The sequence below is a fragment of the Hakea prostrata genome, chromosome 2 (genome assembly GCF_041222555.1).
Source record: "Hakea prostrata isolate BN-2017 chromosome 2, UWA_Hpros_2, whole genome shotgun sequence".
Taxonomy (NCBI): Eukaryota; Viridiplantae; Streptophyta; class Magnoliopsida; order Proteales; family Proteaceae; genus Hakea; species Hakea prostrata.
In genome coordinates, this window is record NC_142601.1 from 53,469,215 (window position 1) to 53,486,889 (window position 17,675).

Here is a 17,675-nt window from a genome sequence, read left to right on the forward strand (position 1 = left end):
TTTTTTTTTTTTTTTTTTTTGGGTAATTTTCATCTGGACCCCCTGAGGTTTGGTCCAGGTCACTTTTAGTCCAGTTTAAGTTTTCTTTTGCATATGGCTCCCCTGTGGTTTAAGAAATGATTAAATAAGGACACACTTAACAAAAATAGTTAGTTTAATAAATTTTATGACAAAAATACCCTTGTATCCTTTGGACTTCTTTTTATTATTTTAGTTTTAGTTTTCCCGAGCAATAAAGTAGGCATTTTCAGTAATTTCCGAAAGTCTAACTACCGTAAGTTTCAAAACTCATCCAGAAAGCCATACATTTAGCAACTGAAAAACCATAATTTACGAATATTCGGCATAGGTAAGAACCTAAATCAAAACTTGAGAGGAACTCGTTAATAATGTCCCTTGCCTTTTCTTTGTTCGACTGAGAACGCAGAAACGTCGTTGATCGAAGGTATGAGCGGCGCCAAACCACCTGTAAGCGCATGAACCTATAATTTGAGAACCCTAATAAAGTTAAAATAAGAGAAGAAGCAACCAATTGAAGGCAAAAAAAAAAAAAAAAAAAAACTCCCGAGAAATGCCCATCAGGCTTTCTCTGAGAGTCCTTTTGTGAACGAGGTCTCTTCTCCTAAGATGCAGAGAAAGGGGTTTTAGGCAAGCCGAGAATATTCTTCGCATCCATACGATGGAGAAGAAAAGGCTTCTGCTCTTCGCTTAAAAGACAACACGTCCGGAGATTAAATGAACCAGTTTCATTCGCAACAAAATCAGATACAAAACTTCAGCGAGTTTTTGCAGATCAAATTACGAGGGGTTTTATAACTTTGTAGGGCGGGAAGGACGAACAAAGGATGATTTCTGATTCGTCAAGGAATTCAAGTGGTGCTACTGCTTCTGGGAACCATGAAGGCGATTCTGGTGTTGTTGGTTCATCAATTGCAGTTGCAAGTGATGGTGGTGGTGGTGGTGGAATTGGAGGTGGAGGAGGAGAAGATGAGAAGCTAAGAGGTGAAGAGGGTGAACCGAAGGGTATTTTGGTGATATCTATTTTAATAAATTAAAATTAAAATAATAAAAAGAAGTCCAAAGGAAAGAAGGGTATTTTTGTCACAAAATTTATTAAACTAGCTATTTTTGTTAAGTGTGTCCTTATTTAATCATTTCTTAAAACTACAGGGGAGCCATATGCAAAAGAAAACTTAAACTGGACTAAAAGTGACCTGGATCAAACCTCAGGGGGTCTGGATGAAAATTACCCTTCTTTTTTCCTCTTCCCATCTAGGTTCTTTTGGTTGGGGTTCTGATTTTCTTATTTTGTTGACTCAATTTCTTCTTCTATTTCCTAACTGTATTATTGATTTGCCTTGAGTAGAGCTCCTCTCATATGTTGTCTTTCTATTGGAGACTGAAGGTATATGACTTCCTTTTTCTGGTTTCTGAAAAACGACGCATCCTGTTAATCACTTCCTTTTATGTGTTGAGTTAGTCTATAGAAACCAGGATCCTGTAACCAAGAATAGCAAAGAAGCAGAGTGAGAAGAAGAGAGGAAGAGATGTAGCAAGACTTTAGAAGAGAAGATCCTGTGATTAGGCTTTGTGCTTCTAATCACAGGTCTAGCTTTATTTATAATTGTAGCTTAACAAATTATCAAACAAAGTAGGACGCCGCTGCCCCTGGCAACTGGTGGCAGAATTAGAAGAAAAAATTTAGTAAGAAAAACTCTTAAAATAATAACTAGAAATCATGGAAACCGGGACAGCTTTACCCTAGTTGTTGCTGCTAGACTTCAACACTGTGGAATGTCCACTGTGTGCGACCCATTGCCTCTGCACCAGGTTACGGTTCAAGGATTGTGGTAAGTGGAGTCTAGGGTAGTTAAGCTAGTCCAAAAGCATAGGATTGGATGACTATCTTGGAACATTGAAACCATAGTGGGAAAGAATCTGGATTTGGTGGATACTTTGGAAACAAGAAGTATTAGTATTGTTTGTATTCAGGAGACTAGATGGAAGGGTTAAAATAGGCCTAGGAAATGGACAGTTTTAACTTTGGCAAATGGGAGAGAAAGTAGTACAAATAGTGGGGGGATGGTAGTGGATGGTGGGTGTGCATGAGTGGGAGACAAGATTATGTCCATCAAGCTTGTGTTGGAGGAAGATATTTTCATTATACTTCGTGCTTAATCACACCTAGTAGGATTGGATGAAGATGGTATGTTACAATTTTGGGTAAACGTGGATGGATATATGCAAGGTATTAGTCAAGGAAAAAAGGTGATTGTAGGGGGTGATTCAGATGGATATCTGGAGAGAAAATAGATGTTTTGAAAGCACTAATAGTGATTATAATTTGGAGAGAGGAATCAGGAGATCTAAGTTCTAGGTATTTCTATTGGTATGTGGCTTATATTCTGCCAATATGAACACTTTCTTCAAAAAAAGAGTGATGCTTACAAACCCTTATTGGGTTTACTATTGCATAGTCCAAATAATAGAACTTCCAGTCAACTCAAAGATGATGGAAATTTCAAAAATAAATGAAACCCAAAAAAAATAAGAGTAAAGAAATTATATGTGAGTGGAAGTTGACTTCTAGATGAGAGGATAACTCTGGAATTTAAAGTATAATAAAGACAAAGGGTAATAAAGGGGATAAAGGAAGAGCATGTTCTGAAAATTTGATTTATGATCCTTATATTGTGAAGGAAAAGAAATCATCAACTTTTACTGATGGAGTAAGTGGAAAGCCAGATTTGTTGTGGGTAGGAATCATTCCTGTAGAGAGTCCTAATTGACATGAGGTATGATGAGTAAGACTGCAACTACAGGTCTGTGTACTCAGTCAATTAGATGCTACAGCAGTCAAGATCTCAAGGTAATGACCAGAAATAAGTCTAGTATCAAAATAAACCCGGTGCAGTTGCAGGTGAATAACTCAGAATTCTGATGGGTTAAATTGAAACTCAGCATGAAATGTTTCTTTAAGCTGGGGAAGATTTTCCAATGCCCCAAGCTGAATTGAATTGTGGGAATTGGGTAGTCTATCTCAACTAAGCATGATTCAGTCTGGGTGTAATTGATTTGTTCATATCTTCTCTTGGCCTCCTTGGTTTAGAGAAAACTTCTTCTCTGGCCTTTTGTACTGTTTGCTACCTGTTATGCCTTTTCTGATGGTTCGGCTATCTCCTTTTGGCTTGATACCCGGCAACCCTGTTCTATCCTTTATATTCTTTTAGGCAATCATGTTTTCACACTTCATGTATCCTAAAATCTGCTCCCATTCCTCCATTATCTGTCTGGGCTCCATCCACACTCCCCCTCCCCCCACAACAACAACAACAACAACAACAACAACAAAAAAAAAAAAAAAAAAAAAGAAGAAGAAGAAGAAGAAGAAGAAGAAAGAATAAAGAACCCCTCCCCTGACCTCATTAGAAACTCTTCAGCTTCGAGCCACTGGTTCAATGGAGTTCAATGAGGTAAAGCATACAATTCTACTGCCATTGTCACTATTTGTAATATTACTTTATTTTTTCTTGTGGTCTTTAGATCTGCATCAGTCTTCGTTACTTGTTTATTTCCCTCAGCCTATACAGTCTAGGTGTTACAGTTTTCTTCTAGGACTTATTTCATAGTGAAGATTGCTACAAGGTTAATTGCCAATATGATGTTCTAATTGTCTATGCTAGGTGCTTTTCATGTCTTCTCCAGATCTTTGACCTGCAGATTTATCAGTTCTGGCATCTTGTTGCTCAAAAGGTGCCAAATCTTAATAGTAACTGCGTAAAAGAATTTTCAACTCAATAGATTTCAAATTGGTTTGAGGGTTATTCTTACTGAACTTGTGCACCAAAAATTCAAAGCTAATAAAATCATAAAAAAGAATAGCAGTAGGAGTAGAATTATTTTATAATTAGAGAACTTTTAAAATATTTAAAAGAGAGAATTTATTTAGGGAAAAATTGGAGGAATCAAGACTATTTTCTTACAAGTAGGTATAGGATCTATTAATGAATATACACCATTAATGGATGCAGTGTTGTGTGGATTTGGTATGTATGGTGCAATGTGAGATGTTGTTCTTGTCATTGAAATAGTATTTCACTGGATCCATCCACTCACTTTGTTTTCATAATTTATTTGTTTTCTCCTTTCTTCAACTAATTTAAATTATTCAGCCCCATTAACAATAAAAGGATAATAAAGTCGAATGATTTTTGTCTCTTTATATACCATGACTCTTGATTTTTTTTCCTCAGGGTTTACATTTTGGTTGTTTATTTACATGATCTGTTTTGTGTTTGTTGAAAAATCTACTGCAGGTCCTTACTCAGTTTCTGAAACTAGAGACTTTACTTGATGATAGTGTTGGAAAGAGGATTAACTTGCAGATTGAAAGAGGTTGCACTTCCTTGACTGTGGAGTTAGTGGTAATACATGTTCTGATATTCAACTTTTGGTTGACTGATAATTTCTGTTGCTTAATTTGCTTCTGCATTTTACTGCAACAGATTTAGTGTTTTATGTTTATCAATGATGCTTCAGGTTCAAGATTTGCACTTGATAACTCCTAGCTATTTCTTTGAAATAAGCGGTGCAGTGATCCACCCCCTTTCCTACCAACAGGTTGGTTATCCTTCCATATTTTTTTTGGAATAATAATTTAAGCAGCCTTATATATCTTTTCATGTGTATTTGTACACCATAAAACATGTATGGATGCTTGTCTTGTTTTAATTGGAAACTGTTGAACAAAATTCCATTTTGTCTGGAGAACACATGCATTTCTTTTCTCTTCTATCTTTTTCATAGGCAACTTGTTTATAATTTTCTAAGGGTTTTTAGTTTTACATTAGCTTTTCTTCCCCCTTCTTTTGTTTTGTGTTTTTTTTTTTTTTTTGGGGTGGGGGGGGGGGGGGGGTGGGGTTAGTGTGCTAAAATGGGCATTGCCTATTGAAGACTAACAAAGATGGAGAGGGAGGAAAGGTGTTTGGCACTAATATCTCCAAATGTCAAAACATGAGAGGAAAACTCCTCTTCTCATTTCTGTCTCTCCATCTCTCGCTTCTCCTATTTCCTGTCCTTGTTTCCATGGGACCCTCAAATTTGGTGGTGGTTATGCAACTAATACTTTGCGAGGGAGGTAATCCACCCGTTTCCTCATCCACCCGTTTCCTCCTTTCCTACCTTCTCTTCAATCTAACTTCTTTTGTCTTCTATCTCTACTCCCCATTGCATTGTAATATGCTAGTTGGGAGCTGTTCACGCAATGTATAGATAAGTTTGAGGGTCAAGCCAACTGCCTTATGCACATCATTTAAGGCGAAGCTTGCCCTATGTCCTTGGGGACCGCCCGAATGCCTAGGTGACGCCTTGATAACTATGGGTTTAACTATTGTATTGTGAAGATGACTAGTATGGCCTCAAGCACCCACCGTAAGAGCAATAGAATGAGACCATCCAAGAATGTCTTGTCGAGTTTAATAGAATTCATTTGAAACAGGAAAAATCTCGCTCATGAATAATAGGAGCATCCTCCGTAGTAGACGAGCCAGTGGTGACAGATTCGATAGACATCATGCTGATTCATGTAATAAATATAGGAAAATTCACTAACAGGGGTGGAGCTAGGATTTAATATTGAAAGGGGCCGGCGTGGATTGTGCTAGGCTGGTGCCTTTGATGTGGTGATGCTTGTGGTGCCTAGAGCTGGATAGATGCCATGTGGACTCCATTAAATCTCAACCCCACAAAAGAATGGTCCATCTTGGTTCAAGGGAAAACAATTTATTTCACTTAAGTTGGTATAATCTGTGCATGCTTTTTGTTTGGCTGAGATTTAATGAAATCCACTTTATGTCCTTCCAACATTGGGCACCACAGGCACCACCACGTCAAAGGCATTTTCCTAGCAAGATCTGGCCGAATGATGATTACAAAATATTTACCATGAATATATATCATTAGAGATGATATAAGACATTGTTACAAACATAGAGGAAGGAGAATCCTTGTTGATGAAGGATGTCCGTTGGATTCCATATAATCTTGATTGACGGTCTAGATTATTTCTTTGAGATTTTCTTGTAATTTTCTTGTGTTCTTCAACCTGTCGTCTTCTTCCTGATAATCTTCTCTCGCGACTCACAGAAATCCTGACTCTCCTTGTTTTGGACTGAAATCGGAAGAAGAAGACAGATAATAAAATACTTGTCAAAAGAACGAAAATGTTTGTCTTGCAGAACTTGAACTATTTGTCAAAAAAAAACAAAAAGATAACGGTAGAATAGCACATACCTGACGCAATCCACCGCCCAATTTAATGGTTTGATCAGCTATCTTTGAGAGGTCTAGTGGAAGAGGAGGTTGGTTCGTGTAATTTCAGGGTTCGGTGAAGGCCTTCTGCAATAGAGGATTAGGCATCAAGTGATCGAGAGATCGAGAGACCGAGAGACTTTGAGAGAGATTGAGGGGATCGAGAGGTATATAGAGAGCAAGAGGAGTACATGAGATTCAGAGAGAGTTCGAGAGGGAGAGGGATCTAGAGAGCGACATACTTTGAGAGAGATTGAGAAAGAGAGATTGAGAGAGAGTTCGAGAGGGAGAGGGAAGAGGGATATAAAGAGCAACAGAGTTTGAGAGAGATTGAGAGAGGTCGAGAGATTAATTTATATATCATCAGAGATGATACAAGACATTGTTACAAACATAGAGGAAGGAGAATCCTTGTTGATGAAGGATGTCCGTTGGATTCCATGTAATCTTGATTAACGGTCTAGATTATTTCCTTGAGATTTTCTTGTAATCTTCATGGATAATATAAGGTTGAGATAAGATAACTATTTATGAACAATATCTTGTCTGGAACCTTTAATATTGTCCGTCAGATTGGAAGCTTGAATCTTGACCTTTGAAATTGCATTTGAGGTAGTATTTGTTTTGCACCGTTGGATGCAGATATTTGTTTTGCATCGTTGGATGCAGATATTTTGTTTTGCACCGTTGGATGCAGAATTGCTTTGCATCGTTGGATGCATAAATGTTTTGAAGATGAACCATTCCAAGGCATTCCATGTGTCAAAGACATTGTTTTCCCTTTTGGTCCGGTTCAAAGTGATTAACTCAATTTGGCTGAGCCGGGTTTTGGGTGGATTGGTTTATCCTATTTGACCAAGCCAGATATTGGGTGGACCATTCTTAAACCAGAATGATGAACCGGTTGTCCTTTTACTGATAGGACTGATAGGACATATCGGACTATTCAGGCCGGAATAGTAACGGTAACCCATATATTACCTTGGGTAAAAGGGTGCTGATATTACCGTCGTGGCTTACGGACCATTCTTTGATGCCATTATGGCTAACGATTTCTCAACGTCACATCCTGGGAACTGGAAGTAATTGTTCAAGCCATTATTTCAAAGCAGGCCTTTTGCCTTTGCCAATGGTATTGGCTGTATTTTTAGGTTGTCCATTACCACATCCTCGGCCACGTTTGCTTGTAACACGAATAAAGGGGGTGGATGCAACGGATTCAACGAGAAGGTCTTCATCATCGTCCTCCTTCTCATCATTCAGTGGATCCTGTGCATGTTGTCCAACGTGACAATGGTATACCATGGAGTCACTAATGGATTGTTCATAATCATCCTTGTCGTCCTCATCTTCATTGTCGAGGGCGGTGATTTGAGTTTCAAGCAAAGCTTGTTTAGCCAACAACTTGGCTTTCTTACTGCTGGTGGATGAAGCTTGAGAAATTGTGGGGATTGGTTCAAGCCCCGTTAATGATTTGATAAGGGCAAGAGTGCTACATTTGGAAATGTCGCATTTGTCCTAGCATTTGATATGATAGGCTCGAGCAAGACATGGAATAGTCCATTCATTACTCGGGTCAATCATGTATCGGGCATTCGTGTGTTCACCAAAGATAAATTCCCAATACATGATCCATGAAAGATTGCAGTGGACAAAGAACCTGAGCAGATTTGGGTATGTAGGGAGAGCAGTGGTGTGTTGGTAGAAAATGTTGAATGCTTCTATAATGTTTGCAGGTAGTATTGCTTCAAGGGGTCCAGTGTAACCCGCCAGATGGTGAACCAATGGGGGAATCGTGTATTTTTGGGGAATTGGTGGTCGAAACAGAAAAACCAAGAATGGTGATCCTGCTTGTTTTGGAAGAAGAATGCATATTGCCTTGCATCTATGTAGTCGACATAACTCTATTGGTTCGGGCTGTATTTTTCATAGGAGAAAGTCTGGCAATGAAGTAGGTGAGCTCCCCAATCTTCAAGTGTTAGGACCTTGAGGATAATGATGGTTGTGTGGGTTACTAGAGAGGGATCATCTCTAGCCATAGCTTGTTTCCAGATGACAGAGCCCATGTCAACTAGAATGTATTCATAGAATTCCTGGGTTTTATTTCGATTGTTGGAGTGGAAATTCCATCCTACCCAAAATAATCTTTGAGCCACAATGAGAGGGTCTTCATGGGCCCATAAAGGTTCAATAGTAATCAGGGGTTGGAATAATGGTTTGGTGATGTATTGGCTTCGGCCGGAAGACTGGCTGGACTTGGTTTGGGACCGAGTGGTGACTCTGGTCTGTATTGTTTCAGGGAACCACGAAAGTAGTTCTTGTTGGTTTGGATATTGTTGTGGAGCTAGCACCAACTACAATGTGGGAATAAGGCTTGTTAGAAGCCACAATGGCCTGAGCAAACTGAATGCCATAGGAATCCTTGGATTTAATGATGATATTAGAAGAGGGGGCTTTGAGTGGTGCCATGATGGATAGTTGGGATTCTTGAAAAGATGAATATACCAAAGAATTAGGGGTGTAATGATGCAATGATGCATGCTTTTATGAAATTTCGACAAAATTATGTGATGCAATGTTGCAAACAAGTAATGATGGATAATGATTTTGAATTTGATGTATTGTTGAAAAAACAATCTCTTTTAAATGGTTAATGGGTTGTATTTGGGATTTTTCCAAAAATTCAAGGCGGATTTCTCTACCAAGAGCATTGGTTGTTATTCCAGTATCAGTCACCGTAAATGGTTTAATCATCTCAAGAAATGGTTGTCCTAAGATGACATTGGCAATGATAAAAACCTGCCAGAGACGTATTTGATTGTTGTAAATGCAAACATTTGACAACTTGTAATTGACTCGAGACTTTGGCCATTGGCTCCAGAAAGCCTATGGGTAGTCTTTTCATTGTATTGGGTAGGGACAAGTTCCTCCTTGATGCAATTGGAGGTTGCACCAGTGTCAACTAGGGCAATGGAAGACAAGGTAAAGGAATCATTGATGACGAGATAAACTCGAACATGCCACTGTTGGAAATGGATGCTATTGATCAATTGGTTGAAGTCCTGGTTAGGGACAAAATTGTCGAGTAATTGTTTAGCATTGTTAGGAACAAATTGTTTAGGAAATTGTTCAGCATTGTTAGTATTTGTTTGGGTGCAAATTTTGGAGAGTTGGCCTTGGAGAAGGCTTAACTCCTATTTTATTTGGGTAACTTCTCTTTTGAGACCATTGGTCAAAGTTTCAAGAGCTTGACTTTGGAAATCATTGTTTGAGAGAGAAGGTGTTGATGACGATGGTTTAAACCGATTGTAAATGTTGTTAAGGTTGTAATTGGAATGTTGTGTGGGAATAGGTTTCAGAATTAAAGATTCTTTAACCTGTTCAAGATATTGTTTCTTTAATTCTGGATCCTATATTTGATCAACAAAATCAAGAAAGAAACTTGGAATAATTTCATTCTTAATCATATTGATGGTATTTGTTGAACATTCACATATTCGTGATCCGTCGCAAGGACATGGGAAGAGAATGGCTTCAGAGTCGTCTAAAAGACTACTCAGATTAGTATTGATGTTATTGATTTCGTGTTTGGAATCAGACGAACTCTCTGGTTCAACGAACAAATGGAGGATTGAACTCCGAATTTTTTCATCATCAATAATCAGATTGACCTTTTGTGCCATGTGGTAGTATTTGGCCAAGTGACCGACTTTGTTGCATTTGAAACATTTTCCAGTAAATGTTCTTCTTTGTTCATTTGCAGTTGGTTTGGAATGTTTTTTATTTTTTGTTGGTGGAGTATTTTTATAGTATTTGTTGTTGGAGTTGTATTTATGGGATTTGTAGTAGGGTTCAGAGGACTTGTATTTTTCATTATACTTGTCTCTATGCCTACGAAATTTGTGGGTTTTAGTGTATTTTATTGGGGCGAACCCAAACTGTTCACAAAATCCACCTAACTCCTTGCTATACGCCTTGGATTCTTTATGTATTTGCTTATGTAATCTCATGTCTGTACACAAGGCAAGTGCTTTCTCATGTATAAAACTAATGATATTACCGTAAGTAAGGTTGTTGTAAGGGATTTCATTGTTATGGTCTTCTCTCAGATGCTACTTCAATTTCTCAGAAAACATTGTTGGTAATCCTGTGATGAATTTTTCTTTCTAGAAGGATGAATTTGCATCATCTCTGGTTAAGACTTTGGAGATGAAAGTGTCTTTATACCATTTGAATTGGTGAAGACCCTTGCATTTCAAATTTGATAATTGTTCAGAAGATCTATCCTTTAATCGAAATGGATCTCCAATAAAATGAATGGTGATGGTGTAAATCAAAGTATTTTTACATTTGACACACTTGGTTGCTAGACATTAAAAAGAGAACGTACCAGAAAACTAGATGTACAGGTAACTCCTAGAATACAAGTTGATCAGGATTGATCTCTAGGGGTACATTAACTAAAAAAAAAAAGAAAAGGAAACTGACTTGCACCCATATTTGGGATGGCCACTAGTAGAGAGCATTATAACCGATTTGTCTGAAGGATCCACCTCTAGTAAATGAGCAAGCAAGAAGGCATAACTAAGTGATGAGAATTCACAGTTGTTAAGGCGACGGCGAGGCAAGGTGATAGAGGGCAACAAAAACCAATGTGACACCAAGGCAACAAGGCGACACCAGGATGCTTTGATCCAAAGAAGGGCCAGGATGCTTAGGCGACACCTTGGCAACAAGGGATGAAATGATATCTTGGTCCTCCTAAGGAGTCTTATACAATATCTTGCCTGGCAAAATGATGATGGGTGCCCCAAGTGAAAGTAAGATTGGAAAATAGTTCCTTCCTTTGCTGATGAATCTGCGATAAGTTCTTTTCCTGACAGCAAGGAATGATCTTTTAAGTGATGGAATCCAAATAACACTGCATATTGAGTCATTGCATCTGATTTTGCTGCCATTGAACTGGTTGCTGAGAGATTAACTACATCCAAATATTTATTTCAGCCTACAAGGAATGCGATCCTTCTCTCTAGGCCAATAACAACCATAAAGTAGACCCATATATTCAGCTCAGAACATTGTTTTGACACTTGAAAATTGACAGAATTACCTGAAGAACTGCCAAGTGAACTCTGAAAAATACCCGCAGCACATACAGATTTTGACACCTGAAAATTGACATAACTTTCTGTAGAACTGCCAAGTGAATTCTGGAAAATTTGTGCGGCACATGTGTGACTAGATTTCCATATAAACATCCATCTGTTTATCCAAACATTTTGTCGCTTGCATTATTGAACTTCAATAATTCTTGAACTAGGAGGATTAGATAAAATAGTTTTCAATAATTGTCTGAACAAAATGAGCGCTTCCACTGATTTGATATAACCAGATCAGCCGCAACACATGGTTTGCATGACTGAACTCATCGTTAATCATGCACTTAATATATTTAAGCCATATGAAAACAAAATCATTTATTCATGAACATTTTTACCAGGAGGATTAGATAAAGAGACTCCCAAACACTGGTTTTTTAAATTTCCTTCACCTAAACACTTGTTTTTTAAATTTCCTTCGAAAAATTGTCTAAGATATGTTGTTGTGTAACTTGCTTTTATCCATGCATAATGAACACACATAGGAACATATCACAGTACCATGAAACATTCCAAACTCAGGGTACTGCTTGTGTTTCCCTCAAGTTAAAAAGTGGTTTGTCAAGAAGACATTCATTTTTTTGTTATGATCATAACCATTTTCAGAATGTCATTGGAGTTAATATATTCTTTTCATTCCATAATTGGAAAACAGGCTAGAAATTTCCGTTTCAACTGCGGTCTTGTTTATGTTGCTGAACCTGGGTGAGTACATTCTAGTATATCTTTACAACATACTGATGTCGCTTGGATTTTATATCTAGATCCTTGATGCGTACATATATTCCATGTATTGCTAAATGCTAATTGGTTTAAGTTCCAGTTTGCATCTCTTGTATGCTATAAAAGGTAAGCATGAAGTTATTAGTTTCTTTTCGTTAGTGAAAAAATTTATTGAAGCATCCCGAAGGGAAGAAGGTTCAACGGGTGAAAGAAGGGAGGGGGGGGGCTCCCAGGCTAAGCTAGCCTTGGAGAAAACAACAAAGAGCTATTAAGACCGCCAGTAAAAACAACTCCATGTTCCACGGGGTATCTGCAAGAGGTTTGTAATGAAGGAGAGAGAGTTTTGAATAAGCATCCCTACAGATGGCCTTCCAAATCTGATTAGGATATCTGGGTTTTGGTAGTTCATCTGCGAAAGTTACATTCCATCAAAATGTGAGAGACGCAGGCTTCAAGAATCAGTTTAGTGGTATTAACAATGGTGGACCCCCCCCCCCAACCTGTTGAAATCTTGAAGAGAATGATCTTTGTTTTGTCGAGACCTCTTATTATTCCTTCTTTCTTGTAACATATGGGCCTATCAAAACACCAAAACTTCAAAATAGGATGGAAATCTTGAGATTTTGTGAAAATTTTGGTCAATATATTGTTCAACTTGATTTCAACCCCACATTCAATTTCGATGGGTCGAAATTCACCGAAACTTTGGTAGAATCTCGTACCATGGTCAAGATACACTTTGGTAGTTGTGAAAACTCCAAAAAAGGAAAAAACACATAGTTATTGCTCTTCCTGAGATGAGAGCCAGACCTGAAACAGTTTGAAGTTCCTATGACTTGATTAAAGTTAATTTTATTAGGGTATCGTTTAGTTGCAAGAATTTTAAATGGGGTGGGAAAAAGGGGTGAAAAAATGTTAACTTTTCCACAATTCTAAAGCTTGGCTTGTTTGGTTCATTGGGGGTGGGAAGTCAATAGACAAGGTTCCTTGATTTAAGGAACCTTGTCTGCTGACATGGCACCCTACTTTTCTCATCCCACCCCATTTTAAAGCCCCAATAATTTAGTGGGATTTTGTGGGGGGAAGTGAGGGATATAATAAATGTGGGATCCACATTTGCAACTTCTTCACAAAATCATTTCCTTTCCTTTTATATTCCCCCACCCCACACAGGTGGGTCCCACATGCTTATTTTTCCCACCCCATTTTATCTAGCAAACAAATGATGCCTAAAGGTTTTAGATCCCAAATAATAACCACTCATTTTCACTTTAGACAACATTGATAGAGTAAGAACGTGAGGAAATCAAGGGAAACCCTGGGTTGATCCAAAGGAGCCAAACCTCAATTGTATTACTGGCTGAATGAGGGTGAAAAGAAAAAGAAAGCACTGGCTGGTGATAACATGGCAGTTGTTGGATTCAATTGAGGCGGGCATTGGAATCCTATTTCTTCAAATGATATGGGTTATTTGGTGCCTCTATGTTCTTCATTCATGCTCATTGAAAAATAAGTTGCTGATGTAAATAACAAGAGAAGTCAGAAAGAAGAGAAGATTGTAGAACATTGTGTGTTGAAGTACTGTCTCCAATTCCAACAAACCTAGATTACATCACTAATGAGAAGAAAATGAGTTACATAATCACCTTGGGCAGCTAAAATGTAGAAAGTGAAAGTACAATATTACAATATACTATAACTAGACAAGGTTACCCTTAAACATATGAATTCTAGCAGACAGGGTGGTCACTGATCTAGTCAGTTAGTGGTTGTGAGACATGGCTCTACCTTTGTGTTTGTATGATGGTTTGTAGGTGAGTAAGTGGGGGTAAACCATTAAGTCAGCGACAATCATTGTTCAATAGATTTTTTGCCTTTTGTTATGTTAGGAAAGATGTTTTGTTTGTATATCTGGAGCTCTTCTACTGTTACTTTATTCTTGGGGTTCACCACATGGTTTGACCTATGTTTGTACTTATTTATTTATTTTTTTAACAATCTGTATTGCTCCTTATCAATATATAAATGGAATAATGGATGTGGGTGAGTTATACATGTATTATCAAGAGAAAAAACCAGGGTTGTCAAGTCGAGGCAAGGCAATAGAGGGCAACGAAAACCAACATGACATGGCAACACCAGGTCACCTTGACCCAAAAAAGGGTGAGGATGCGCAAGCGATGCCTTGACAACCTTGGTAGAAACCTCCACTTGGATTCTCATAAACCAATATCAATATATCATGTTGGCTATGGTATCGATAATAACTTTCATAGGAGGTTAACTTGTCAAATATTTTAGCTATCTGAAAGATTGTGCATGCTTTCCAAGACAAAGAGGTGACCTAATTCAATGGAGAGCTCCCTAAGTGCTTATGTGACAAGGCCAAGTACTATTTTTTGTATCCACTCCTTCCTAATTTTATTCAATATGGCATAATATATCCCTTAATCTTATATAATCTGAACATTATGCCATATAAAGTAATAAAAAATCAATGTTAAGTCATATTGAGTCATAAAAAAAATTAATATTAAGCCACATTAAGTCATCAAAATCAAACATATAATTGGAAGAGATCAAAACTAAAGAAACAAGTTAATGAAAGCTTAAAACAATCAAAACTAGGGGTGCAAGTTTGGCCTTAGTGGCCTTGACTTGCCCTGCTCTCCTTGAGCCCAGATAGGGCTTGGGCTCAAAATTTTAGCGTTGAACGTGGGTTAGGGCAAAAATATTTTGGCCCTAAATCAGGGCCAAGGGCGGGCCTAGGATAACTATTTGTCCCTGATTTTGGCCCTAATTCTAACCATGATTTTTTCATTGATCTTGACCTTGATTTTGGCTTTGATTCTGACCTTGATTTTGGCCCTGATCTTGACCCTAACTTTCATCCTAATATTGACCTTCATACTAACCTTGAGCCAAGCCTTGATTTTGACCCTAAGTCATTCTAATCCAATAAGTCCACTTAGTTTTATATCATTTTTTATTTCTTTTGTTGCTGTCATTTAGTAAACATAAATTATTTTTTATTTTTAATATGTTACAATCAAAACAGACTATCATTTTTTACATCCTACATTCTTATCAAATACATATATGTAAATAATTGTTGACTTACTTAGAATCAAAGTTCTAATCCAATTTAATTAGTTTGTTTTAGAATCAACATTCTAATTAAATTAGGGTACATTTAAAGGCAATAAATTTAAGGTCACAAATTGTTATTCTTAACTTGGGCATTCTATGGTCAAAATTCCAATTAAACTATTTTAGGTACTTTTTAATGATCATCACACAAAACAAGTTTAACTAAGTGTAAATATGTGTACTTGCCACACTATAAATTATAATTGAAAACCAATTCATGTCATTCTTATACCTAATTTGGAACATCAAAGTAAAATTTCAAAATAGAAGGTTCTTAAGAGAAATTTGAATGATGTGAAGTATTTAATATCTATTGTATATATCTTTTTTTTTCTAATGACTAATGAATTAATCAAATGAACATAAAATCAACTTGCAAAGAGATTGACAAATAAATCATTGCTAGAATGTAATATTTTTCCATCCGAAATTGGCAAAAATTATTGGTATTATTCGAATAAAATTGATTTGGAAGAATAAAATTATAATAATCTTTGTTCAAAGGTGAATGTTTTTTGTATTTTTACTTTTTTTCTAGGTAAAAGCAATTAGGTTTTAATTAATACGGTATGATAGATATTTTATGCCATTTGATTTGTTTTTGTCTTTTAAAATGTATTTTATTGGTAGGGACTACTAGGGGTGCGGCTGATATTTTGATTTGTTTTGTGGTGACATTAATATCAAAAGACAAATCACGAAGTGCCACTAATAATTTCTCTCTCTCTCTCTCTCTCTCTCTCTCTCTCTCTCTCTCTCTATATATATATATATATATATATATATATATTATATTAAAATTAGACTAATGACAACCTCTAAACATTAACATCAAATTGTATTTGTTAATCACCTAACTATATAATACGTTTATAATGGACCAATACTTTTATATATTAGATGGTTCAAGTTGAACAATAGATTAGATTCAAAATTAACAGTAAATTAGATTATGCATATTAATTATATATATGATTCAAATTTGATCAGGGATAGGGATAGGGTGAGGGTCAGGGCCAGTCAAGGACAGAGTTAGGGTCAGGGTCAATCTAGGACAGGGATGAGTTAGGGTCAATCTGGGATTGGGATAGGGTCAGGGCAAATCTGGGACTGGGACAAGGTTAGGGCCAATAAGGGACAGGGAAAGGGATAGGGTCAGGGCCAATCAGGGAACTCATTTAGGGTCAAGGCCAATTAGGGACAAGGTTAGGGTCAAGGCAGGGCCAAACGAGGACAAGGTCAAGGCCATCAGGGACAATTTAGGGCAGGAATGGGTTTCGTTTGGCTTGTAGGGCTTAGGGCCAGGGACAAGAATTCTAAGCCCTGAATTAGGGTCAGGGCAAGAATGGGCTTAGTTAAAAATATATAGGGCTGAGATTGGGATTGGAAAAGCCCGACCTGGCCCTGTTGCAGCCCTGATTCAAAATATAAATTTGATTTATACTATTCTTGGAATTGGTGGTCATTCTAATGCACTTAGTCTCACATTAGTGGTTTACTATTCCTAGAAAATGTGATTCTATCTATAAGTAATTAAGTTGCTTTCAATTTAGGAAAATTATTTTGGTCTCTTGGATATATGGATAATAATGATATCCAAAATAAAAGAAGCTCTAAGGAGGATGAAAGTAGGCAAGTGATGTGAATCCAATTCTAGGGTTTGTGTTTCTTGGAAAGATTCCTTAGAATTAAGGATTTGCCCAGAATCTTTCAGCAACTAATCTGATAATTTTGGGGGAGCCATGGGTAAGTGGGAATTGGGAAGAAGATGAAGAAACACAATTGGATTCTAAGGTTTGTTAAGGGTCTAACAAAAATCTTCGTGGGATGATTTTTGAGATATCCAAAAATTCTCTCTAAGGTTGATGGAAAGAAGAATGAGATAATTTGGATGATTAGGTAGGATCTAGGGTAGATTGAGGGGATGATCCTAAGATGTGCAATTTAGGGTTTTGAGGAATGGATCTTGGGCAATCTTTCTTGAGTCTTTTCTTTTCTTTTCTTTCCTGTCTTTTTTTCCTTTATTTTTCAGTTTTCTCTGTTTTCTGCTCTTTTCTTGTCGCCAGAAGTCATGGAGAGGGTGGGGAGTGTGACACTTGGGTTGAGGGAGGAGGGGAGGGGGTCCTACATTGATCGAGAGGTAGGGGAGGGCTTTGGAAGTTTTGCAGGGGGTGCGGAGGGGCTGCCAAGGGGCTGCAATGGACGGGGGCTGGTTCTTTGTTGTTGGACAGGAAAGGGGAAGGAGAGGGGAGGCTTCAATGGAGGTTTGGAAGGGGTTCTGAGTGTTTCTTGATTCTGAAACATTAGTGGATAGATGTTGCAGGTTAGGGGAAA

General features: G+C 37.5%; 1 protein-coding gene across 1 annotated transcript in view; it reads left to right on the top strand.

The window, feature by feature from the left end:
* Positions 1 to 17,675, top strand: part of LOC149024882 (protease Do-like 7) — a 118,347-nt gene that overhangs the window by 50,634 nt on the left and 50,038 nt on the right. Inside the window, 3 exon segments of the mRNA XM_089145076.1 lie at positions 4,317 to 4,424; positions 4,540 to 4,620; positions 12,124 to 12,173. Of these exon segments, the coding sequence (XP_089001202.1) occupies positions 4,317 to 4,424; positions 4,540 to 4,620; positions 12,124 to 12,173 (239 nt within the window).